General features: G+C 38.0%; 1 protein-coding gene across 2 annotated transcripts in view; it reads left to right on the forward strand.

Annotated features, from left to right (window-relative positions):
- Window positions 1–26,487, forward strand: part of LOC148834718 (protein bicaudal C homolog 1-like) — an 87,389-nt gene that overhangs the window by 42,250 nt on the left and 18,652 nt on the right. For both annotated transcript variants that reach the window (XM_088916306.1, XM_088916307.1), the window contains exons 3-6: window positions 8,555–8,624; window positions 21,503–21,582; window positions 21,956–22,114; window positions 23,135–23,188. In XM_088916306.1, coding sequence (XP_088772432.1) covers window positions 8,555–8,624; window positions 21,503–21,582; window positions 21,956–22,114; window positions 23,135–23,188 — 363 coding nt within the window. The remainder of the gene's footprint in view (window positions 1–8,554; window positions 8,625–21,502; window positions 21,583–21,955; window positions 22,115–23,134; window positions 23,189–26,487) is intronic.

Below are 26,487 nucleotides of genomic sequence, written 5' to 3' on the forward strand. Positions count from 1 at the left end.
GCGGGAAAGCACTTGATCTTGTTCAAGTAGATCTTTAGTGTTGTATGTCACAGCTTTCCACTTGTTGCGATATACAAATTCAGTGGTTAAGTGACTAAAACCCACAAATGCATATCATTAACATTCTCATGAGATTTGTTTCAGCATTTTTGATAGTGTGAGGGGTATGTACATTTTGTTGTTATTCTTACAGTTCTGGATTTTGGACCTTTTTTCTACATGATGTTAATATCCAACTATTGCTTCTTATCAGGTGAGACCGTCATTCACCCAGTGACACTTACAGTGTGTGATTTTGTTTAAATCGCCAAGCCAGACTGTTCTGGATGAATATCCCATATTTGAAGTGTTGAAAGCAGTGTCTGTGGACTTGAAGGTTGCCCTCTCCTCTGGACCAGAATTTCTAGACTGGTGATCCAGTATAGTCACCTGTGATACTGTGGTAAAGGAAGGGCCACCGTTCAGAGATATTGAATCAAGGTTATGACTGCTTGGTCATCTGAGATCCCATGGCGCTGCTCATAAGGGTGTCACCCCTGGTGCTCTGGTTAAATTCCTCTCCGGGCCTGCTCAGTCTGGCCTACATAAAGAGCAGCATTCTCACTTTTCCTCCCGATCTGCTGTGTAGAGAAATGCCTGTTTGCCACATGTCAGCCTGGTGGTGGATGGACTTGGGCCCCATCTAAGGAGTACAGCTCTTTGGGAAGAAAAGCAAGGAGTTATTACTACTAAATGCAAGGGGACCCCAAGGCACAGTAAAAGGAATGTAGCCCAGGCTTTGCAGAAAGTATATCTGGCTAACATGGCTCATTTTAAAAACCATTCTAACACCGTCCATGGCCAGTGTGAAAAAAAAACCTTTCAGACTTTGTGTAGTGTCCCTTGTGAATAATAACCAATTTTAAAATGAAATGTTTTCGTTCTTGGAATTAACGCAGGAACATGTCTTCCGAAGTGTTCTAAAGGGGCTTCCAGGTGTGGAACTCATCATGAGTTGGCAGTCTTGTGGGCTGTACAGAGGCACTGAAAGACTGTAAAGCCATGTAAAGGAAGTAGTTTACTTTGATAGCTGCACATTTCAATAAAGCGTATAGGAAAGGAATGGTATTACAAAAACAGAGCTCGTTTTTGACTTAACTAGCGAACACCTGTTGAATTGTGATGGTGTATTTTTATGAAGGTATTTCTAATTTGGAATTCAAAACAATTCAGTACATGTAGTGGTTATGTATAACTGGTTTGAAGAGAAAGTTTTAAATTACCTTCTTTATGAAAGTGAAAAAGTGTTATAACAGAATTGTAGAGTATGTTTTTGGAATAACATAAAGCAGATCACGCCCTTTGTGAATTAAGTCCTTGAACCCTGAAAACTGGTTTTGGAGAAATAAATTGTATGTGGTTTTTAAAAGAAATGGCAAAAAATAAAACAAATTAGACTCTTGTGCAGTTTCATATAATTCATTTTAATATCCACCAATTTAACATTAAGGTTATTCAGTATATACAGTAGCTAGACATTTGTTAACTCTAGTACCAAAACTAGCAAATTCATGTAATTTCTTAATATATTAAGATTTTGCTATTAGAAAACAGTAATACTTGGGATATATTGGTCTGGTTAAATTATTTACTGAAAGAAAACAAAACTTTTTTTTTCTATATACAACATCCTAAAACTGGTTTACCCTGAACAATTGACTGGGAAGATTTTAGAAAAGCCTATCAAATTGAAAATCTTACTCCCCTAGTTAACCCAAAGCCTCCCTCTGTTATATAGAAATAACTTGTGAATCGTAGTTTTTATTGCATAAGAGTAGTGGACACATAAAGTACTGGAAAAGGCTTGTCTTATAATTAAACATCAGTGCAATTCCCAAGAAAACCAATTAAGAATTGTCTTAAATTACAAATAATTTTGGACCTCTGGCAAAAACATGCAGTCTTATCTGACTGTTTTAACATGGTTCAGTATTATTCCAAATTCGATGTGTTCAGAGGGTTGTAAAGGTATTCACTCCCTTCCAGTGATGTCCCATTTTGTTGCAGTACATCATTTGTAGTTCACAGAGATCATTCATTAATTATGGCATATCAAAGTATTTTTTTGTGTTCCTAATCTCATTTAGGCTCGTCATGGCAAAGGGAGTGAATATTTCATGTAATCAACACACTCTAGTTTTTTATTTTCTTTGCAGTTTTTTATGACATTTAACTTCTTTCACCCATCCAACTGTTCAGTTTGGGCTGTCAAGTTTAATATAAAATATTTAGTTTCATAAAGTAAATGTTTTAAGTTAAACAAAATGGGACATTTTCGGAAGAGGGTGGATATTTATGCAAGGCGTTGCATACATTTTCTTTCGGAGACACAGGCCACACACTCACAGCCCACTCAGTATTGATGGAACGGAAGTGGAAACAGTCACCAGCTTTAGGTTTTTGGGAATTCACATCTCTAAAGATCTAACCTGGACTGTGAACACTGACTCTGTCATGAAGAAGGCTCAGCAGCGCCTTTATTTCTTGAGGTGCCTCAAGCGATGGGGGATGCCAACACATGTGTTGGTGAACTTCTACCGCTGCACCATCGAGAGCATCCTCACCAACATGATCACCGTGTGGTATGGCAACACCTCTTCGCAAGAAAGAAAGGCACTGCAGAGAATGGTCAATATGGCCCAGGAGATCATCGGCTGCGGTCTCACCGAGATTAAACAGCTCTATGAGGACCGCTGCCGTGGTAGAATTCTGGCCATCACAGAGGACAGTCACCACCCCGGGCATGAGCTCTTCACCCCACTGCCCTCAGGCAAGAGATACAAGAGCATACGGACACTTACCACTAGATTCTTCAATAGCTTCTATCCACAAGCAGTGAGATTGGCGAACACATTTAGCCATCCCCCTCGGACCACACCTACACCATCACCATCTACCTCTTTATGATTTCTTATCTATTGCACGTCTCCAGTCATTGTTTACACGTCTGTATTGTTTACATTCAAACTGCCTACATGTTTACTTGCACATTGTCTACTGTTTGTTTGTATATTGTCTTGATGCACTGTTTGCACTTTGTTTTGTTTTTTACACTTGTTTTACAATCGAGAGACTTTCTGTAAGTAAGAATTCCATTGTACCAGTACCGGTTACATATGGCAATAAAGTTCAAGTTCACATGTAAAAAAACATGCATCGGTAATCAGGCAATGCATTGGACTACTTCTGTAAGCCATGCGGTTGTGTAGATTTGTCCTTCTCCATGTGTGATGCGTTAGGATCAGTGCAGGACCTGGGACTTGCATTTAAAACTGAGAACAAGAGGCAAACATGGCTAGACACCTTGCTCCATTATTGCCTAGCCATGTTGTTCAAGCCGATACCCTGGCTTCTTTACAGAAACGGCTGGATGAGCTTCCTGGATCTATTACCTACTACCAAACAGGGTAGAGAGGCCAACTGGCCGCCTTTTAGTAATAACGTCTTATGGGAATGAATGGGAAGTGGTTTTCATTGGATCTGACAGGACAGAGAGCATTTCTACGGAGACCTGTGCTACATTTAAACCTATTGTCACTCTTTTCAGCATGGCCAGCTGTATTGTCATTAGCACTCTTGCTACTCTGGTCTGAAACTAAGAATTACAGCTGTGAACTATCCATGGAATGGACTTGGGAAGGCTTGGGCAGCCAAAACCATGTACAGTACTGCATTTCTAATTTGTAGTTGGCATGAGTCAAAGCCCTGATTTTAAGACAACAAAATACATGTGGGGATTTTCTTGATCGTATTTCAGATTATTCATCTACTGCCCTCAAGAATTTTCTGGAGGCTTTTGATGGTTTTTGTTTTTATATATACGTCAGTGAGACAGTATTTAAAGTATGAAATGAGCTGTAATGATATTAAGGTGGCCGTAAAACTGTTCATTGGACACTGCAGCTGAGTAATCCTCAGAGGCACTGAGTGTTTAAGCTTCTCCTAGCCTGTTTAGATTAAATAACTGCCCTGTGCAGCAGGCCTTTTCCTGTGCAGCTATCCATACATCCATTATCCGAGTATGTTATTCCTGGTCAGGGTTGTGGAAACCCAGATTCTATCCCAGAGAGCATTGCAAGCAAGGGGAGCTTCTCAGGGCACATGCTTATCCGCACACAGGGACAACTAAGAGATGCCAGTTAGCCTAGCTAGCATACCTTTGAAAGGTTGGAAGATAACCAAGGCACTTGACAAACACTCGCACTGCTATGTGAAAACGTATAAACTCCACACAGGGTGCCCGAGGCTGGATTTGAACCCAGGACCGAAGGGCTGTGAGGACGCTGTTAACCCCAGTGCCTCAGCATCATCCTCTGTGTGTGAGTGCTCTGATCTAATGGAAGGAAATGCTCTTTCAAACACGAGCAAGTCTAGAAGAGAATGGCCTCTCTGAATGCAGAAAAGATCTGCCCTCAGAGTATTCAAGATCACACTCACTGGTTTTACAAGTTCAAGGACACAGTAGAGTGATGGAAAGTGAATGGAGACCAGTTGTCGAGTGTGTTAATGGTTTTCAACCTCTCCAAGGTTCTGTCGCTTCAACCTGATGCTTTGCTCTCATGTATGGAATAATTTTCATGTTTGGTTTTCTTGTGTATGAAATCTCCTTGTTGAGGTAAAGCAATTATGGGTAGGAACGGTGACTGCTGATTTGTGTAGCCAAGTACAAGTCTACCTGTGACATTAGAGATTAACGTGCTGTGACTCTTAGACCTCAGCATAGTTGTTTTGTACTGAATTCATCCATATGTTCCTTGTTATGTGATGTAGACTCATCAAACCACTCAAGTCTCATTACAGTAGACATTTTTCAGATGTTTGGAAACAAGTGACGCAGTTCTTAAAAAATGGGAAATTGTAGCCACAAAGGAGTAATGACCTGACAAAGTTATTTAGCAAGAAGATAGACTACATTTTTAAACGACTAACTTGTATCAATGGGTGTATTTTCTGCCGTGCTGAAGTCAGAAATGTCATGCTGAGAAACAATGCTGACTTGCTGGAGAAAGTGGAAAAAAAATTGAAATAAAACACTGCACGCGTTGAGCTGATTGTGCAGTACGTTTCCTTCAGTTAACAAGGACTTTTAGAAAATTCTTCAGGAAAAGGACTTATTATACAAAGAATACCTTCCAAAGTCAACATTAGAGGAAGATCTTACAGTGGCTCAAAAACGCACATAAAGGCAGAATTCACATAAACGTTGTTTTACCTTTTTGAGTCATTAACCACACTTAATTAAATTTAAACAGTACATATTTTGGCTTTGGCTTGACATTGTCCCCATAAATTCCTTACCATTAGATTCAACGGATTTTATTTATCCTGTTTCTGCCTTTAATGTAGACATTCCAAATTGTTTGATTCCCCTTTTATATATCCTGTTTCAGGGTGTAATTGAAACTGCTCTACCCTAAGCCTGTTCAAAATGTGCGTGCGCATAAGTGAAAATGCTTGACAGGTCATGGGGTACAAGTTCTACTTTCGACTTTTAAGTTAAAAACCTTCTCTATTACTTTTTTTCTCACAGCTGAATGCCATTTTCAAAACCACAAAAGAAGTTCTGTGCAATTTCTTAAATAAATTTGGGGTAATAAACAGTTTTCCGATTGGTACGAAGATAGATGTACAGTACTTGATACCAGTTGGTTTATTCTGAAGGAACACGTTGGTTTATGGTGTGATCATTTAAATAACTAGTACAACCTTTCCTGCTAGATGTGCAGTATGATGATAGCAGGGAATTGCTCTACCAACTGTTTTTGGTGTAGAGTGTCTCTTGGATTGGGTCAAGTGGTGTTTTTGCTTTGCAAGTGAATTCGGGACTGTTTCAGTGTATCCGTGGTTTCCAGATCAGAAATGCTAATGCCCGCAGGTTTGAAAGCACAGGGGTGTCGTTGACCAGGTCAATAACCCAAGACCATCCATTCTGCTGGGAAAAGTGCACCCAAATATGTCTTGTTGGATGGCTCTGCGCCCATGGAAGACAGTCATCCTCTACTACAAAAGGATGCAGAGAAAGAAAGAAAGCTTCAGAGTCATCCGAGCTCCATGACAGCTGGACTCGTTTAGGGCGTCTAGAAAACTAGGAGCTCTACCTGGAAATAACACATTATTGTTGACCAATGTCAAAAAGACGACCGTGGGAGATTCTTTGGTCATAAATGTCGAGTCAAGATTTTCGTTGGTCCTACCGTGTTTATCTGCACAATCGTCTCTAAGAGTCGCTTACTTTCAGGAGGGATGTCCATAGAATAGAGCAGAATAAATTACTGTGTACAGTTTTGTCATCCTGTTCTACACTGACAGGCTGAAGGAAATGAACCTTTTGTGCTTGAACAGAGAAGCTTACAAGGGGACCTAATACATGTATTCAAAGGCACTAACAATGTCAATCCTGAGGATTTCTTCAGAGTGAACTAGAGGGCACAACTGGAAACTGTGGAAATGAATTTACAACCAAAAATCGGAGGCACTTCTTTAGCCAAATGGTAATGTAAATATAGAACAAGCCACCCAGCCATGTTTTTTAACATGGTACCTTGGTTTCTTTCAAGAAATGGCTGGATGAGATCCTTTTTCATATTATGTCTGTCAACACCAATGAGAAAAAACAGTGACTGAGTTTTTCCTTAGATGACTCAAAATGTTTGGTCCTATGTTTAGGTGTTGTGGTCTGGTCTAACCAATTTTTTTTCTTTTCTATTCTAGTCAGGTTTGGGCACAGTGTACACAGCAGTGAATATCTTGAAAAAGGTGTTAATGCAACATTTGAAATTGCAGGCTTTGCTTTACATCTTCTGGATAGTGGACAGACCACAGGTTAGACTAAGTCTGATGTTGCTGGTCAGTCCTACTCTTTGTTCTGTAAGAGGCTATAGATTTACCAAAGCAGCAACATTGTTTCAAGAACAGTTTTTATTCTGTAGCTATACTGCAGGCTTTTCAATGCTAGAGCCTGTGGAATTCTGTCTGAAGTAATTTGTCTGTGTACAATTTTATTACAGTATGAACAGCAAATTCAAAGTTTGTGTGCTAGTATAATAAGCAAATAGAGCAGATTTACACATTAATAATATTTGTGAATTGTGTCAGTATTTACAAGTTTAGTTTTTTGTATCGTGATTTGTTTAGATTAGTAAAATGGCATTTTAAATTAGTTCAAATGACTGCCATGGCACCCTTATATCAGTTATTGCAGCTTAATAACAGCTGCAATTCATTCAAATCAAACATACAATTCATTGGTACAGCTGCCAGAACTAGATCTTCAGCCAAAAAGTAATGTAAGTAATCTTGCATTCCTCTGCATTTTGTTTCACATTAATACAGTTCCACTTCAGCAGACATGGAAGTAGTTCAGGAAAGCTGCAGTAGGTGAGGAATTATTGTCCAGGAATCGGGCTGTGCTGTGTGGAGTACTTTGTTTCTGTTCTAGCAGAACTGCAGTGGAAAATATGCTAGTTTGTAGAAGCTCAGTGGAAATTTTATTATGCAGAGATTATATACCCATTTTCTGCTGCTGAGTCAGAAGGGCAAGAAAATTCTGCTGATTTGTGACATTCCTGTGGTACAAATTTAAAGAGAAAACAAATTGTAACTGCAAGTGGTTCACAGACACAAAACTTGATCTGAATTAGTTTGAAGTTCTTAACATTTGTTTTCAGTGTGCCAGATATTCACTGTGCACTAAATTTTTGTGATTTCAACTTTGCTGATACTGATTTTTTGACTAATTTAATAAAGAATGTGAATCATCTTTGGTTGGAGCCATTATTGTATAGTTCTTAATTCGCGGTTTCGTGAAAGGTGTGTTAACCATGTGATTTCTTATAAATAACACAAGAAAAATACCAAAACTACAGAAAATTAGTGTTATTAATTGTTACTACTAGTGTTAATTCAAGAAGGAAATCTTTGGAAAATGTTATTGTACGTTATTACCACAACAGGCAGTGTTTGTGTGAAATGTGCTGATTCCCAAATGATTTAAATCATTCATAATAATTTTAATCCTAAATAAGACAGTCAAAGATATCGGGTTTGTGTTCTTAGGAAGGTCACTTGTGGACTCATGTATTTCAAAAATCTTTTTTTCAATAGAGCAGCAAATCTTCAGGTATTGTATGTACTCTGTGGTCTTCACAAAAAGTTCATTGTTAAGACAATTGTAGTAAAAATAAATGTAATTTGTACTCTTTAAGGAGGGTTTATAACTTGGCTCCCAAAGTAAATTTTAAATGTCTTTCTTGGAGGCCAAATAAAATTTTAATTTGATATTTTGAATATTCATATGGTGCATCAAATCCACTTTTTTTCCTTTTATATTTTGGATTTTATTCAAAACTGCAGATCCATGTAGTACAGAAATTGTATTTCACCCTATTGTTCGTCTCCTCTACATATAATCTCTAAAAATCGATTGACCCCCCTAATGCTTTGGCACTTCAAATTACGAGTCAAATTATAAGCACGTCATCCGTTTCAAAACTGTTTATGCTGTCTTTTTCCACAGGTCATGGAGGAAACGAAAACGCAGATAGCGTGGCCTTCAAAACTGAAGATAGGTGCCAAGTCTAAGAAGGGTGGGTCTTGTCAGTTGTTACTCTTTAGAACAGAACTCTGCCCAGCAGTGTGTCTGGGCATCCAGCTGTGGTGAGTAACAGCTGCCTCATTTCCTTTTCCTACTGCAGCTGTTCAAGCTCTTGTTTCTAGCACTGCTCTTTCTTTACAGGCCACGTTTTGGTCAGTTTCTGTTTTTTAGGTCTCTATGATTTCATCCATACATTCTTTGTAAGGCCTGGTGTTTATTCTTCTATTGAGATATTATTTCGATAATTGGGATATTATTTCGAGTGTTATCAAAGTTTATTATTTCCTGAGAGCAGAGGGTTTTGTTTTTTAAATACCTAAAAATGAGAAATTAAAATCAGTTAGCATCTGAGTTTCAGATTCTTCATATTGTGCACTCTTGGTTCAAATCTTTCTAAATCTTTTTTTAAAGAGTGGGGTGGATTTCAAAATCTTTACTTTCATTGATAAGGTTTAAAAACCATATTCTGTGTGTTTTATACACATAACTATTATTAAGCTAATTGGTAAAGACAACCAATAGGTCATTCATTGTAAGGATACATTCAGAGGTATCCTTAAAAGGTTTTTTGTTAGCTTTGGTCAAAGGAATTTTCCTTCTTAAAAAGTAAAATTGACTTTTTATGCAATAATCTCTGAAACTTCACATTGCAGTTATAATTAACAGAAACATGTTTAAAAGTTAAACTTTTAAATTTCTTTATTTAGTCTTTTTGTATAGATAATCCCAGGATTGGACAGACACAAATTGGCACCCAACTTTAAATCAAAGTGTTTGCATCTTCTGAACTTTTAACTTGGGTGAATTTTTCTACAGTGAGGGTTTGATGCCAGAAACTACCAGACCAGTTGCACCAGGTAGTTTCTGCTCACACCCAGGAAGTTCACTTTTTTTAACTGAACTCTAAAGTGCAGTATTGCTCTTATCCAAGATGCCTCAAATGTGCAGTTCTTTCTTGTACCTTAGGGTGGTGCTAGTGTACCTCTTGACTGTCAAAAATGGAATTACTGCACTGGTACCTTTTACTTGTAAAATATTTCTTTGCAATACTGCAGTAAAGTCTTATGAATGCAGTCTAATCCACCTTTCTTTGTACAAACAATTTTTTTGCAGTACCTGTACAGCACTTTGCTTGTACTGACTCCTTCAGCATTTTTTTATAGCCATGCGTGGTGATGTTTAATCTTCTTAAGACAACAGGAGGATAGAAAAATCTTTAACATTTTCCTGCTAGGATTCCTAAAAAAATACTGATTAAAAGACATGAACTTTAAAGTATCAGCTTTATCCAATAATGTAAAAGCATGAAATGTTACAAATTATTAAAGAGATAAATTTATTTGCAATACATACAGTCTGATTATGTACAGTGCACTTAAAAACAGGGGAAAAATATTTACAGTTGATGGGCTCGTTCAGAGTATAATGTATTCAGAAGTGTAAAGGAGGACTGAGTTAATAAGCTACTTTGTTTGTACATCTTCCACACAGTTGTATCTTCTAGCCATTTGTTTTGACCAGGGCACTGATTTTGGCACTGAAGTCAGTGTGTGTACTTGGCTATTTGAAGGATCAGAGGTTATTTAAACGCCAGCAACATTGAAGCCCATCATATCTTTTGGCAGACAGCCCTAATTGTTGCAAAATAGAGGAAAAATTCCTCTGAAACAAACTGAAAGTTACGTAATCAGTCTTGGTTATCTAGTGACTGCATGCATCACAAAATATATGCTAATTAAAAATTAAAAGCACTTGTGTTGCTCTTGTGTAGTGGGCACCACAGATCATTACTTAGTGATAGTATTCTGAGGGGCAGTGTGACAGCTGGGCATGCTACAATAAGAAAACTCCCTCTCAGAATTCCAGTTCTCTTATCTTTGTACTCCCGAGTCAGTACAACCCAAGGCAGTGAAGAATGATTTAAAAAATATGTCTTCTGCAGCACATCTTTATTTGGAACTAGCTTGTCCCCTGAAGAGAAAAAGGAAGTCAGCAGTGGACATTTTCTCTGTTTCTCCACGATTACCATGTCAGCCCACTTATTCTTCAGATAACAAGTTTGTGGACTGTGGCATTGCACATGCGCAAAATGAAGCTTCTACCAAAATGACTGGTTACATACAGCACTCGCTCATGTCACATGCTGTATATTCATTCTCCTCCCGTCAATGGTTTCAGACACTTGAAATCTAAATCTGTAAACTGGATGAGGAATGTAATCATGTTGGAGATAGATGATATCTTTTGGTCATGGACTTTAATTAGAATTTCTTGTCTCAATCTTTCTGCACTTTATTAACAGTGCAGGTTTTGTTGCACGAAATGAGTCAGCTGTTTATAAGGCAGCTGCAACAGGTAAAACTAAAAGTGGTTAAGTAGAATATTTCTTGCACATTGTGGAACATTTGGCTTCATTTTGTGTAATAACTTTCCTGAAAAGAAGGGGCTGAGTAGCTTTCCATTTTTTACATTTAAATAGTAGTCCATACATTATTTAAACTGACCCAGTGCTGACCCAGCTAAGTAGCCATCTATTGAATAAACAGCTGCCATTTCTATTTGACATCTCTAAACCTGTCCAGAATTGTTTACAAATTCTTAATATGTTCAGCCTTAATTGCTTTCAGCTTCACTAAAAATGTGGCCTCCTTTTCAAAGAGAATACTGTTGTTTTTTTTACAAAGATGTTTGTGTTATGCACATTGTCAAAATTCAAGCTAATTTTAGTGGTTTTTATTTGATAGTACGGTAATCCTTCGCTATACGAGCAACCTCTTTATGAGTTTTCAATTATAAGAGTTATAGTAATTCCTACTTGTTATTCTCATTTAATGAGCAGATTTTAACTTTTAAGAGCTGGGCTGTCTTAATGAATCTCTGAGATTCTTCTTTTCTTGCATCTTCTCGGATAAGGTTTTATTACGTCTTAACTTTTTTATAATAAAGGCTTAAATTAATGTTAGGAGCATATAGTACAGGACAGGACCTAATGTTAATGCATTTTCTAATGACTAATAATATAAAGACTGTACTGTAGTGTGAATGTGCAGGGGTGTTATTGTTTTCCTACCCATTGTTTATGCATCGGCTAATGACTTTAAGCATGTCACTCAGTTTAATTAGGAATGCACTTCTGTGCTGTATTAAGGTGAAGGTTGGGTGTTTGAGGGAACATTTTGAGTTATGAAATCAATCAAAGATTATTACACAGGAACTAATGGGAATTTAATTTCCGTTATAGGAGTTTACACCTTATGAGCCATTTTCAGATTGAGCTTGTTTAATAACGGACTACTGTGTATCTTTTGCAGAGCCTGTTGATGCCCAAGGGGTAGCTTTATGGCTTTATTAATTACTTTCATTGGTGTCGAACAGACATGAATTATGTGTGTGAACCTCCATTCAGAACCACAGCAAAATGTTCTGCTTGGTATGTCTCTTTAACAACTCTCTGCCCATGGCTGATAAGATGCCTTTCTTTTTTGCTTAAAATGAAGGAACATTAGCATAGATGGTTCTCTTTACTCCAGAATATCTCTGAAATTCAGGCAGCATTTGAGTTTGTTGCTGGTGAGTTTGACCGTTTTAAAAAAACATAATTCAAACTAAAACATAAAAGCAAGTATTTTTTAAGAGAGCTTGCAAACAAAGGAAGCCTTCCTGTCTGTATTCCTTGCTTAGTATCTATTGCTGAATCAAAAGATATCTTTTTGCTGTTTTTCTGAAAGGTCCGATGGAACCAGCTTCAATAAAATGGGTGGGCAGCTAATTCTGGCCACCCACCTTTTTTTGTTAAGAAGTCATTTTTGTTTCCAGCCCTAAATGCATTATTACAGTACTTAATTTCAGTTTGTGTCCCAAACTAACGGATAAACTGATTTAAATCACCAACAAAATTCACAACACTGAACATGTCAGATTTACTGAGAAATGTGATACATTTTTGGGATATTAAACAAACCTTTTAATTATCAATTTCTGAAGCAGAGCAGTATATAACAGTTGGGAAAAGAGCAGGTTAGCATTGATAAACAAGATTCAAATTGTTTCTGTACAAAAACGTCTAGTATACACTAAGTGGGCAAATGCAATTCCAGTCGGGATCAGTGTTATAAATAATGAAGGTTGTTTCTATTTTAAAGGTTCATTATAAATTCAGAACTACAGTGCTGATGCTTAAAGAGAAAGCTACTGCAAATCTTTAGCAATAATGTTCCTACACTATTCCTACATTATACCTCCTAAATTTCTAATGGGAAAACAACATTTTACCCGGAAGAGCCCAGTGAACTGCTTGATAAAATTTAAAGCAATTTTGAAAATGTAGTCTCCGTACACTTGATTTCATATTTAAGACAAGAAGCATGGCTTGAGATCTGTTGCCCACCATTAGCAGCCTTGTTGAAATGACAGATAGGAGTCCAGTTAGTGGTCAGGCCAGTAATCTATCAGGGGATCAGAAATATAAGGGCATGCAACCCTTTGTGGGTAACTCCTTAAAAGTCCAGAGCAAGATCTCGAAGTCTAGATGAAACTGAACAGGAAGACAGTGCAGGGTTGAAATGAAGTCAGGGGTTATAGGTCTGTCAGAACAAGGTCTAGTCAGATGATTAGCTGTCGAGTTTTGGACATACTTGTTTTTGTAAGGAGCTGCTTGATGAGCCAGCAGGTTGGGAGCTGCTCAAACAAAAGCATGAACAGGTTTGTCCCAGTTCATTAAGACAGGTCAAAGCATAACCAAGCGTTGTCCCTCAAGTGATAGAGGGAATTCTGGGAGTGTTTATGCAATAATCTATACATATGTACCATATTATGTCAAAATATGACTTAACTGAGTGATTTAACATTGTTACCCTTTGTCAGAGTCAGTCCTCCGCAGGGCAGTGGCCTCTCCAGGAGTTTCCTTCCGGCAGCCTTCTTCTCTTGTCCATTAGGGGCTTGACGAGTTTTTCTCTGACCTTGCAGGAGGTCTGGTGGTTTGTATTCAGATCCTCTCCAGGCTTTCCTAGATCAAACACCAGTTCATTCTACTCACAATTTATCCTTTGCACAGCTACTTTTATTGCTTTGTTATTCCAGTGCTGTCTCAGGAACATCTGTTTGTGGCCTAACCCTTTCAAATCTTTCCTTTTTTTATGCCGGTCATACCTAGTCGTGTCCTTCTTTTTGTGTCTGTGAGGGCTGGAAAGGTGGGCGGGTGGAAAGGGTTTTGCTAACAGCATGGAGACAAAATGTGAACAAGTATCCCCACAAAAACAAGCAGATGATGTCGGCCTCCCCCAGGTTTTTTTTACAAACTAAACGGCTACTTCGTTTACATTTTGAAGTGCCAAAAATATTTCCTTGGGTCTGTTTTCAAACTCTGTGGCAATTCATTTTGGTAGAGAATACAAAACAATAGAATGGGAGTCAAAGGGAAGTCCACAAAAAGACAGGAACATGAATGTGTATGGAAGCATTGCATTTTGATCTAAATTAATGAAATATCACAATTTATTTTTCTGTTTAGAATATTCTGTTTTTTAAGAACAATATGGAACAATATATACAGAATTCAGTATATACTGTATAAACAATACAGTGTTGGTGTGAGCTGCACTTTAAAGGCCATATATACTGTTGTATAATTAACTTAGTGAATTTATCTGGAGTAAAGCAGATGTATCTTTGCCTTCTCTTCTCTCAAGCACTTTTAAGGGCATTTTATAAACCACCCACAGACCCTGTCAACCACTTGCGTTACCATGAATGTCACGTTAAGGAGAGCAACAAACCATATACTTAAACAGAGAGTGTAGAAGGGCATACAGGGGTATATGAAGATTTTTAAACTCCAAAACAGGATGTAAGTCCTGATGTCCAGCTGTCTGAGAACGTCACGCGCTCTTTTAGTCCGGGAAGCAAGAACTTCTCACTACCAGAGCTGAAGAATAGGTGTGCTGCTTTCTGAACATATGCAAGCTGTCTAACCAAATTCTGCACTTGATTCTGTGCAAAACTATAAAGGTTGTCTCTGTAAAAGAGAAGATGCACTTGCAACAGGCAAGAGCAGTATTTGGGTACTGTTTATAAGCAAGCAATCAAAGATCTGACTTGGTAAAATGTGATTTAAAATGTTACTGGAACAAAATCTGGAGCACTGTTGACATCTGGTGTCTCAGAGAGGTCACAGAGAGGTCACAGATGAGAGGAAGCCATCTGGCCCAGCAAACGTATTTTAATCTGTTTCTCCGTAGTCCCATAACCGATACTGGGTGTACTGGGCACAAACACGCCAAGTGTGAAAATACTTCTGATAATTTGGCTTCGGTAATTTGAACAGGAAAACCGTCTGCAAAGGTAATGAAATACTCAAGAACGGTGGCGCCTCTGTGGGTTCAGGCACAAGAAGTATCTAACCTCCATTGCCTCAGCAGTCCTGGATGAGTAAGTAATTGCTCTGTATAGGTTATTATTGGCACTGTAAAAAAGTGCACGATATTTGAGGTATCTGCTCAGAATTGAACAGGCAATAAATACAAATCACTTTCAGGAATAAATTTAATGGACGATAATTAAAAATGGCGTCTCACGATGTCTTTCATCAACAGCCGATAAACCCGGGCAGGACAGACGCGGTGATCCAGCGCTTCATGTTTCAGATTTCTTGCTGCCCTCATGGCAGGTTGAGAGGGAGTGGTGCCGCAAGTCCATTTTCCTGTGTTTGGATTCAGCCAGGGAACTTGCTTTAAATTACCGCACTTCAAAAGCTACCACAGAATACATGGAGCCTGCAGATGAAGGGCTCTTGTTTTAACGCCGTTAATCACAAATTTGTAACTCTAACAGGCTTGGGCCCACAGCCCTGAATTAGACCACGGAAAGAATGCAGAGCTCCGGTATCAGTATCAGAATCATACACCAGTAAATGGCTTTCTGTGGGGGAACAAGCCATCGGCAGGGCCGCCCAAACCCAGTCATGTTTGGTTTCTTTGCTCATCATCTTCATTTACAAGACATAATATGTTCTGTGTTATTCTGCTGTAGAACTCTTTTGGCTCCACTTTAAAAAGAGTTTTATAATTAAAAAGGAAAATAAGTGCACATTAAGCAAAACCCATGACATGGATTTGGTATGACTTACAAGACAAACACACTATAACAGTAAGAATAGGAAAAGTGTTTTTTTTTAATATACCAAGTAGTTGACAGGAATCATAAGTAATTTAGTACCTAAGCGTTCTGGTCTTATTCAAGTCTATTTGACCAAATTTGACTTTTTTTCTGGGTTATTCCTTTGCTGTCTCTTCTGCTTTGATTTCTTTTTTTTGTATTTCAGTATTTTTTTACATTATGTGAAAGTAGTATGTAGGTCTTTCCAATCCAATCTGCAGTGAAGGTTTAAATAAGCAATTTATGCATTTATGCAGGTCTGACAAAAACACTGTTTAAGCCAACAGAGGGGTTTAAGATATATTTTTTTACAAAATGTAAGTGAACCAAAATACAATATTCACTTAACAACCTTATTCCAGTCAAATATTTAAACTGCAATACATGTTTTTTTTGCAACTTTTTCAAATACAAATAGCATAATATATTACCTAAATGCCTTTATCACAGCTCATGTTGATCTTAGAGCTGTCATGTTTGCATTTGTGTGATGGGGCTGTCAACAAAAGCAAGAAAATAAACAGACTGACATTCGTAAGGTATTAATTCACCAGTACTCTATGCCAAGCCAATTTGAAGTTGCCAATAAACCTACACCCATGCACTGAAATTTACAAGCATGCGAGAGTGGAAAGCTGCTGTTGATGGCTTTCCTCAAACTGAAGTAAAACCTGCAGTGAGCAGCTGTGAAAACACAGGCCCATACTGTGGGCTTATCTCACTTTCTTCACTGCATGTCTAATGTGTGCACTTTGGTTTCCATGGCTACCTGCTAGGCAGCTGAATCATGCAGCTCGCTATGTTCCTGTGTCAAAACTGACTAGTGGAAAGGGAATTTAAGGCTCCTTACTTTTATTGAGGACTACGTTCTTTTGTCAGCAGATTTTTTTTAAAAAGAAAACGGTTTCAGACTTCAGTTCCCAAGGGTATAAATTGAAGGGCTTGACTTTGTTACAGTGTGCTGTAGGCCTTTAAAATCCACTGCAGTTCAATAATTTTTCTCCACCGTCTCCATGACAACAGAACTATTGGTGCAGGTATTCGGTGACAGCTCAGCTGCACATTTTGAAGGAGGCAAACCTCTTTCTTTGCAGCTGAAGGTAGTCTTCAAGAGGGATTCATGGAACAATCTAGATTGTTGGGGGAAAATTGGTATTTTTTTTCGGTTTGTGCTAAGCTTTCCGTATACGAATCTGTGTATACAAATAAATTAATATTTTACTCGTAGTATTTAAGTATGCCAAACTTTTGCCACATGTGAAACACACGTGAAACTTTGGTAATTAGCAGCTAGCTAATCCAAGGATCTTGTCCAGCTGTTTCTTGAAAGAAGCCATGGTAGTCCCACAACCCATTGGGACCTCCTGGACTTGAATGCACTTCAGCATAGTTACCACTTGTGTCATTGGCTTCTTGTCTCCCTGACCATTCTAAAGAAGCTAGCTTGGTTGAATTTGTCATTCATTGCCCGTGAAGCTGCCAAAATATTTTGAAAGTAGTGCGTACAGATATTTCCAGTGCAATACTTGTTTATCCTTAAAAGGTATTTCTCTCTAGTTTCTTAATCAAATGATCATGAAATCTTCCCTTATTTTTATCTTTATGTTCGTTTTCCTACACTATAAGCTACAAAAAAGTCTTGTTTAATTTGATAGATGTAGGAGTTCAGTAATTTATCCTTGGGGGATATTTGGCAGAATGGTATGGATGAACGAGCCACATATCACTCTTGAGTGCACAAGGAGGATGAGAAAAATCACTGAAATGTTTCAACAACATTTTATGCCCTACTCGCATCTCTGTTTTAAATGAGATGGACCACAGACAAGTGCCAAATTTTTTAAATTCCAAATTGATAAATTCCAAAGTTTTGCACAACTCACCCCAGAAACACATTTACTGTAAGCAGTGTAATTGTTCTTTATGGTGTGTTTTTTCTGGAATGTTCTTAGCTTTATTATTACAACACAATGTTGGATTTCCTGACTTGTTTAGAGGCAGTAAATTAAGTTTTGTCTTTCTCCCCCCTAATAGCTAGATAAAGAATATAGCCATAAGGTCACAGTCAAGGAATTTTCTTACAAGACAAAAAGCACAGAGAGTCAAATAATGTAAGTAAATGCAAGAGCATATTGAAACTTACTTCTAAGAAATAATCTAGTCCTGATATTTTGAGAAAAAAGAAGAGCATACTTGTAAATTGTTTATAAATGTTTAGTTTCCCTCAGAAAATAATATAAGAACAATTACAAACAACAGGGACCATTCAGTGCTCTACCTATTTAGTAGTTAGTAGCTAATTGATCTGAGGACCGCTGAAGATATCGGCTTCAGAAACATGGTTGCGTACCCTGTTCGTTACTCCCACAACCGAAATACTATGCTTCACAGATTGTACAGTACATTACATAAGTTACATCATAAGACCCAAATTCACAATTAAAAGACTGGCTGTGGAATTTACACGAAATATAACATCTATAAGCATTAGAAAACATTGTGAGTATTTGTTAAATAAAGCATCGGAAATGCTCTCTTATTTTTTTTAACACTACAGTATATTTATACTTTTTTAATGGTAATATTCTTGCTAGAGTTAATTGATGTATGTTTTTTGGGTTGTTCCTGAAGGCTTGTATACTTAAATGTTCTGCATTAGCTCTGCACATGGCTGTGCAACAATTCTAAGTATGTCATAGAAAAACAGATTAGTTTCCTGCTTTGTGAAGAGTGCAGCCAGAGTGTGACCTGAAAGTTCCTAAGCAATGGGATTAATTGAGGATGAAATTAATTGGTTTCCCCTCCCCCCAACCAATTCTTTTTTTGTTTGCCAAAGGCAGTTGTTACCTTATCACATACCAGGGGTAACGGCACCACCACAAATGTTTTTAAGTAAAATTTGCATTTTAATTCTGCCTCACTACTTCGCTATTTCTGTGCTCCAGTTATCCTTGATGAAAAATTTTTTTTTTATTTTTTTATCCTAGGCTCTGAGCAGGCTAAGGTTCTCAATCCAGATATTCTCGATTCAAATCCAGGCTGTTTTGTTTGTAGCAAGCTGCGTCCAGGGATGGGTTCACAGTGGCTCGTGGCTGGCTCTGTGGTTATCCTCCGCTCAGTGTGGAGGGAGAAAGGTGACCTGACTATACGTTTTGGGGTATGCAGGTTTGAGATCTTTACTTTTTCCTGTGCAGGTATGGAGGTTATACAAGGATTTAGCGTACAGTTGATTTGTTGTGGCTATTCACAAATTGTAAAAACAAACTTTATACAACTGTGAATTTCCAATACTCTTATGGGCTACATTTTGTTCCAAACAGACCAAATGATAGAAATGAATAAATAACTGACATTGTATTGTTTGCCACTTAACACCAGTGGCAGTAACAGCATTTTACGTTCAGAAATTTGCCGAAGGCTTTTATCGTCTCTCTTTATGTAACATCTGTTCTGATAGAGTGGTTTTCTCTTCTAGGCTGTTTCAGTTTCCATTGTTTATCAGATTGTGTACTGCTGAAAGCCATTGTCCATCTTCAGTGTTGGTGATGGTCATTAGGAAATTGTACAGTGTATTTATCTTCCATTGCTCAGACACGAGTAAAGGGTTTCCAAATAAATAGAATCCTTGTGCAACTGTTTTTTTTCTTAAGTAAAAGTTAATTGTGACTGTGCAGTAAAGGGCCTAATTTCATGCCCTGTATATATCATGCTTTATTTAGTCTGAACTAGTAAAGGTATTTGCTAAATGCTGTATATGGATAAAGTTAACAAAGCGCGTTTGGTTAAATTAAGGCAATATCGACAGACACTTGTTCATATGACCCTTATTTCCCTTGAACCCCAAGGAAAGGGAAAGTCCAAACCTGTCAGCGGTATTTTAGGTTTCATGATGGTAAGCAGCGGCCTTCTCCTGATTTTGCATTATTTTTCTGTTCATTTGAAGCTGACAGGGCCTACTGCCAGTGACAATTCAGTATGGGTTTATTTGCATCTTGAGGCCGTTTTTCACACTGAGTAATGCAGAGCCTTGGCGAGACCATACTGGTCCCAGCTCTGCGTGACCTAATCCTCAGTGGACCTCTTCTGCTCCTTAATCTAGAGGCACGCTGTCATTATCTGCACATTTTTGAAAACAATCACATAACTGCATTCCATTCACAGCAGAGCGCCATCTGTAGAAATGTAATTAGATTCCTCCAATGTGCTAGCTCTATCATTCTGCTGTCTTGTATTTCCACTGAATGTGTAAGTTGTGCCTGTACCATCGTCTCCAACAAGGGGTTATAAAAAACAGCTACCAGGTAAACCTTGCAGAACAAGTAAAGAGATTATGTTCTGAAAAGTGTTAAGGTAGCTTGAATATACAGTAAATAATACCTCCCCATGTTCAAACTTTTTTTTCTTGTTTTGATTTAGTGTCATGAAATTCTAAATTATTTAGATTCCATTTTTAAGAGCAAGTAAATACACATGGAAATTTTGAAGGGTAATCATAGCTGCTAACAAGTTTAACGTTCCCTTGATAAATTAGACTAGTTACTTTAAAATGACCAGGAAAGGCAATTCATTTCAAATCACTTCTTACTGTTTTAAATAGCCATTCCTGAAGGCGTGGTGCCTCCTGGGATGCTTTTTATGGACTGTTTCCCAGCTGTGCCAAAACAAAGCCAACATCATAATCACAGTGAGGGAGCTTGCTGGCCCCTGACTTACAAAAGAAAGGCACTCTCTTTTTTCTCATCTGGTGTGTACATTTTTTTATGCTCATACTTATCCAGCCTACCAGACAGGGCTGTGACAGGATTCCACTAGACATCCTGGTGCAAAGCATGCTTGCTTCCAGTAGTAGCCACACAAGCGACTAGCCTGTGACCTTTACAGCTAAGCTCCTGTTGATCCACCCTGTAAATGGTAAATGTAAGTCAGCACAATTCAGTTATCTGTCATATCTGTTCAACAAAATGTTAGTGTACCAGCTGCAAAAATCATGGTCATTTTCCTGATAGCTTTATAAGTTCAATGGAGTTAAAAGTGGTAAATTACTCCTGATGCTCAGTTTATATACTGTGTATGTAATTAATTTAAAATGTATGGTTTTAATCCTTCCTGGTGTCTTTTACTAAAACACTAGTTCAGTACAAAGCAATTAAATTGACATCAATTTCAGATTAGCGAATAAGACATCAAAATGCTATAAATTTTTCTAAAAATTATTATCATTCCTTCACAATGAACAGAGTGAACACTATGTGTGCAAGTAAGATGATTTTGCACGTACGGAATAAATTATGAGCTCATGTTTTCCAAATCAACATGTGATTTTTATTTCAGCTGGAAAATTGCATGCGTGTTGAAGTTCTTTGTGTTCAGCATCATTGGTTTTAATCTTCATTATTTTCTAACTCTGGCATCTGAATGGTTTCTGGAAGAAAAGAACTGTTTGTAAGGCAATGGAGTATTATTAACCAGAAGATAAGTAATTGTCAATCAGGCAAGAATGTGGTATGTATAGAGGATGGCTGTAGTCTTAGACATAGTTTTAGATGAAGTATTGAAAATAATAGAGAAGGACTGGGGGAAAAATAATCTTGCCAGTTAAATACCATGGAGGAACCTGTGGGTTCTCTTGTATGACGGGGAAGCAGACATTGGGTCTGTCAGAGATGAGAGCTGAAATGTTAGAACAGTATTGATTGTTGATTTCACTTGTTTTTTCAGATCCTCATATCAAAGTTTGTGGAAAGAAGGACAATGTGAAGGAGGCAAAAGAAAAAATAATGTCTGTCCTTGATACAAAGGTGAGTTGGGGGGGGGAAGATAAAGCAACAATATTTCTTTGTGTAACGGGTAGAAAGGCTCTAGTAGTTGTCAGTGATGTTTGGACTAGAATGCATTTCCGAATTGTCTAGATGGACCAAATGGCCTCTTTCATTTGTAAGTTGCTACTTTTAAGTTTCACAAATTGTATGAAATGAAAGTCCCTCCAGAGGCTCATATTTACTGTACTGTTGCCGAGTAAGCAGCAGAAGATGTCTTTTCTTGATTAGTTTTTCCAAAAGTAGGCTTTTCCATTGTTTTGTTTTTTAGTTATAACCCATCCATCAGCTCAGATGTACCTTTTCTTTAGGTGGAATAATTCCTGAACACATTTTCATGTTTTGTCTTCAACAGAGCAACCGGGTGACGCTAAAAATGGACGTCTCTCACACAGAGCACTCCCACGTCATTGGCAAAGGTGGCAATAACATCAAAAAAGTTATGGAAGACACCGGGTGCCATATACATTTTCCAGACTCCAACAGAAATAACCAGGCTGAAAAGAGCAATCAGGTTAGTCGGAAGCTTGTTGTGTTCATTTTCAGCTTGTCAACACAGTTTTCAATGAGAAAAGGTTTCTTTTTGGCAGGTAGTTGCCTGTGATGTTTTTTATAACACACATCTTCAACATTGCCTGCCATCACATGGCATTTCATTACACACATTTTCAGTGTCAGTGTGGTCATGTTGAGTGTTTTTTTAAGAGCTAAATCGATATGTATATACCATTCCCATGATACTTGAATTCTAAAGTAAGTTTTCTCTGTTTGGGGAGAGTGAAAAATACAAATATGTGTAATTATGTTTGAGACGTTTCTCCCGTGCTGTGATGAAATCTGTTCAGGATTACATGTGGTTCTGGGAACTTCCATGAACAGTGTTACCCCATTCGTCAGATTGCCTTGTAAATGAAGCCTGCAGTTGATAGTGATAAAAAGCATAGTGGTGCTTAAAGGAAAGAACTTAAAAGAAAGAAAATAAAATAACATTCTGGTTTCAGCTAGTTCTAAAGATATTGATTTTATATTTGAAGAATAACAAAACATGGAGTTTTGGTGTTCATTGTATCAAAGCATGGTGTCCAACCTTACTGGAAGCTGTGTATGAAATGGACTTTCAGCATTAGGAACATTATTAATCTGATCTACTTAATAAACCTCTTTTTAAAATAAATACTCATACACAAAGTCTTGTGTTCTCACAGCCCTTTTTGTTTTGTGTAACAGCTATGACTCACATTTAGAATAGTAAACATCCCAAAAATAACTGCCACAATATGGAACATTGGTCTTTTAATTACTGTAGACTTTATGATGCTGGTAAATGTTCATGTTCTTGCACAAAAGAGGATGATTAAGGACAACTGAATTGTAAAAATTGGCTTGTTTCAGCCGCTAAATCATAACTAAAGTTACAGTCAGCTGGATGGCTGCTGTAGAACTGTGCAATGTGGTACAAACCCCCCATGCTGAAGTATGTGCTATGGGTCCCAAAGTCTCTTCTGGTGAAGTTCATTGCTGTGCCTTTCCTCAGGTGTCTATCGCAGGCCAGCCTGCTGGAGTGGAGGCAGCCAGAGCCAGAATCAGGGTAAGATACTGATACACCTCAGTACCTTAGACCAATCCATTGAGCTCCTCTAGGCTGGCTGGTTGGGGATTCTTTCATATAACTGGTGAAATAGAAATAGAATTTCCTTGTCATGATGTCATTTGTTTCCCTGTCTGAGTTTATAAAAGCAAAGTAAAAAAAAATTGTCTTCATTGATTTCTTTAGACTCATTTAATTACATCTGTAAGTAATTGACTTAAGAGTGGGAGGCAGGGTTCGAATATTGGGAAATGGCCCAGATTGCCTTTGTATTTACCTAAATCTCGCGTCCCCATGGCAACACCAAGTGCATTTTTAGCGTTCTTGATGTATCTGAAGCATTGAGTCTGGCACTTCGTCTGTAAGTTCAGCAGTAGGCTGGGGTAGTGGACTTTGTCGTAGACCCTTGCCACAGCTCCCCCTGCTGTTAATCTGACAGATTCACTCGTTGAGCAGAGTCCCCGAGTAGGTAAAGTGCCGAGGCTCGTAAACCAACATGACTTGGAGAAAGATCTCACTCGTTTCGCCCTCTGTTTTTCAGTCATGTTAATGAAAGTGCTGTTTCATCTTCCTTTAAAACTGATCTTCTTACATTCACTTGTAATTTGGTGACCAACACCAAAAAAAAGTTCAAAAAGTACGTTTTGACAAAAAGTACTTTAAGGGTAAGCTTAGCATTAGTTATGTTTTTGACTCAGTTCCTAAAGGGCGGATAGTAGAAACCAAGCCTGGGAACTGAAACTTGTTCATTCGGTCTGCCACATATGGTGCAGATCAGCGAGGGAGTTCAAACAATGTAAGCTGGAGTCCTGTGGTTTCCTTACTTCAGTGGGTGTTGCTGTTCCACTTGTGTGACTTGGTACTGTCCAGACTCTCCTTATATTTCACCATCATCAAAATTCCTAACACGTGCTTCCTCTCAGGGGCACCAAGAAAAACAAGCTGAAGTGCGCCACATTTTTTAGTCTTTGCACCGGCAGCAGAATGTAATTAAGTTTGCGCTTTTTAACAAAAAAAAATAGTAAAAATGAACCACCAAGCCATTGTTTGCAAAGTAATTTTTAAAATAAGCTCTGACAGCCACACAACCTGATTTTTACTCCAAAGTACATAAAGCTACCGATGACTGGCTCTGATCAAAGATTCGTTGCTCTCTGACATTTGGCCTGCACCCACCATCAAGCTCAACAGTACGTAACATCTTGAGGCAGTGCGCCATTCTCTCTCTCCCGCATGATCATCGCAGAGGAGATTGTGTTGCACATTCCAGTCCCCACCACTGAACTGTTTTCCATTTCCACTCGGGGGAGGAGTTCTCTGGTATCACATTTTGCAGTGCCACCTAGTGGAAAGAAGAGGTAACATCAATATTTGTCTTGGTCCCCTTGCACCCTGTAGTGTGGTTTGTCTTGGTGTCTGAATCTCTTTGCTCTCTTGTCAGGGAGCATTCAGCCTTTCGAAGCAGAAACAAATGTGTTTTGACCACTACTGGGATTTAAGCTGTTATTGCAAAAACAGAAACTTCTGGGGTTTTTTTCGAGAAAATATGCTAAGAAGGCATATCATACTAGTGTATGAATGCTCTTGTAAAAACCTTTTTAGGGTTCTGTGTGGAAGAATAATATGGTGATTGTAATGATATTAGGTATTTTTTTATTAAACTCAATTTAAGTTTGTAAACTAGGCAGACTACCACCATTATATTAGGCTCATATATGATGACACATAATCCATTAAATTACTGACAGACGTCATTAACCAAACTAGTGGCCTGACTCATATAATGTTCATGTATCCATTCATGCTTTTGAAATTTTCCACATAAAAAGTTGCCACTGCTTATGAAAATGTGGCTCATCACATAAACTGTTCCAGCTCAAAAACTTTGTGAGCAGGTAATGCCACACTTTATTGATATTATCCCTGCATAAATCAAGATGGCTACCTGGCTGCCATTTCCTTGCTTTTGATATGCAGCTTGTACTCACTCATTTTAAAAACTATTTGACCAGTTAACTCCAAACCCTATAAGTACATGAGTCGAAACGGCCATTGTGTTCTCTTCTCAAACTGCCTCCCTTCTGTGAACAACTGTGCCGATTTGAATTGAAACAAATCGTGCCAGATTTCAAATCCGCTGCTTGTGTCTTCTGCTGTTTGTTGTGTCCAGTTGGCCAGTTCATTGCTACTTGTTAGGTGTCATTCTAGGAGCAGCACAGTAGGCAAACTGTACTGCACGGTGAAATAGTGCTTCTTCATAAACCATTATGCCGGTAGACCACCATTTTGTTAGTGACATTCAAACCTCCACTATCTCATGAAGGCCTGTGCTTGCTGGCAGACTCATTTCACTCTGACTTGCTTCAGAACGTACTTCACAGGCTGTAGCAGTATTTTGTACTTTTATAAATATGTCATACCACAGGCTGCTTCTGTGCAGAAGTGTGCAGCTCAATAACTGCAAACCTGATATGTATCATTCAAATAGCTGTATGACTGACATATGGTGAAATGGGATTAAACTTAAATGGCTCCCCAAAGTTAAAATGACTATGGTCTTGGGACTCGATGCACTGATTGACTTGAAACTTAGCAGGTTTCATCATGCCTAGAATTGCTTCACACTTGCACCTCAAATGGTGCAACCGCAATTTTAACACCCTCATCACTTTGGTGGCGAAATGCACCCCACTATCACTAAGATCTTTGGAAACTGCTCATTAAAGTCCAGTAAAGTGGAGCAAGCAAGTGGCTTGGGCCTTTCTTGGAAGTCTGCAACACAACTAACAGCTTTCTAGTTTTGTTTAATTGATATTCTTCTCTTGCCATTTTTCATTAAGTAGAAAGTGAAGAAAGAAATATGTAATGTAATATGATTAGAACGGAGGAAACAGATGAAAACATGAACCAGAAATTATTTGCAAATTACATTTAATCAAAAGAACCTTACCATTTAAAAAACGGATGGTTCTTCGGTTTACATGTGTTTAGTTTATTGGGAAAGAGAACATTTCATTTACAAGATGTAATGAATGTCATATTCCCCCTTTAAGATTATTGGCTTTAATACTTCCTGTTCACATTTTTTTTTTCCAATTCAAACCATGTTACATAGAGCCATCAGATAATATTGTGAGTACATATACATGAACTGTTAAATATTAGTTCTCAAAATGGTTATTTTTTGAAGGCCTAGTAGCTTATAAGATACCAAGTGAACCAAGTTCTGATCTAATAAGCAAAAACTTAACTTTAAAACTTAACTTAAAATTTAATTTTTAACATTATTCAATTTAATT

Source organism: Atractosteus spatula, chromosome 5 (genome assembly GCF_055471065.1).
Source record: "Atractosteus spatula isolate fAtrSpa1 chromosome 5, fAtrSpa1.hap1, whole genome shotgun sequence".
Classification (NCBI taxonomy): domain Eukaryota; kingdom Metazoa; phylum Chordata; class Actinopteri; order Semionotiformes; family Lepisosteidae; genus Atractosteus; species Atractosteus spatula.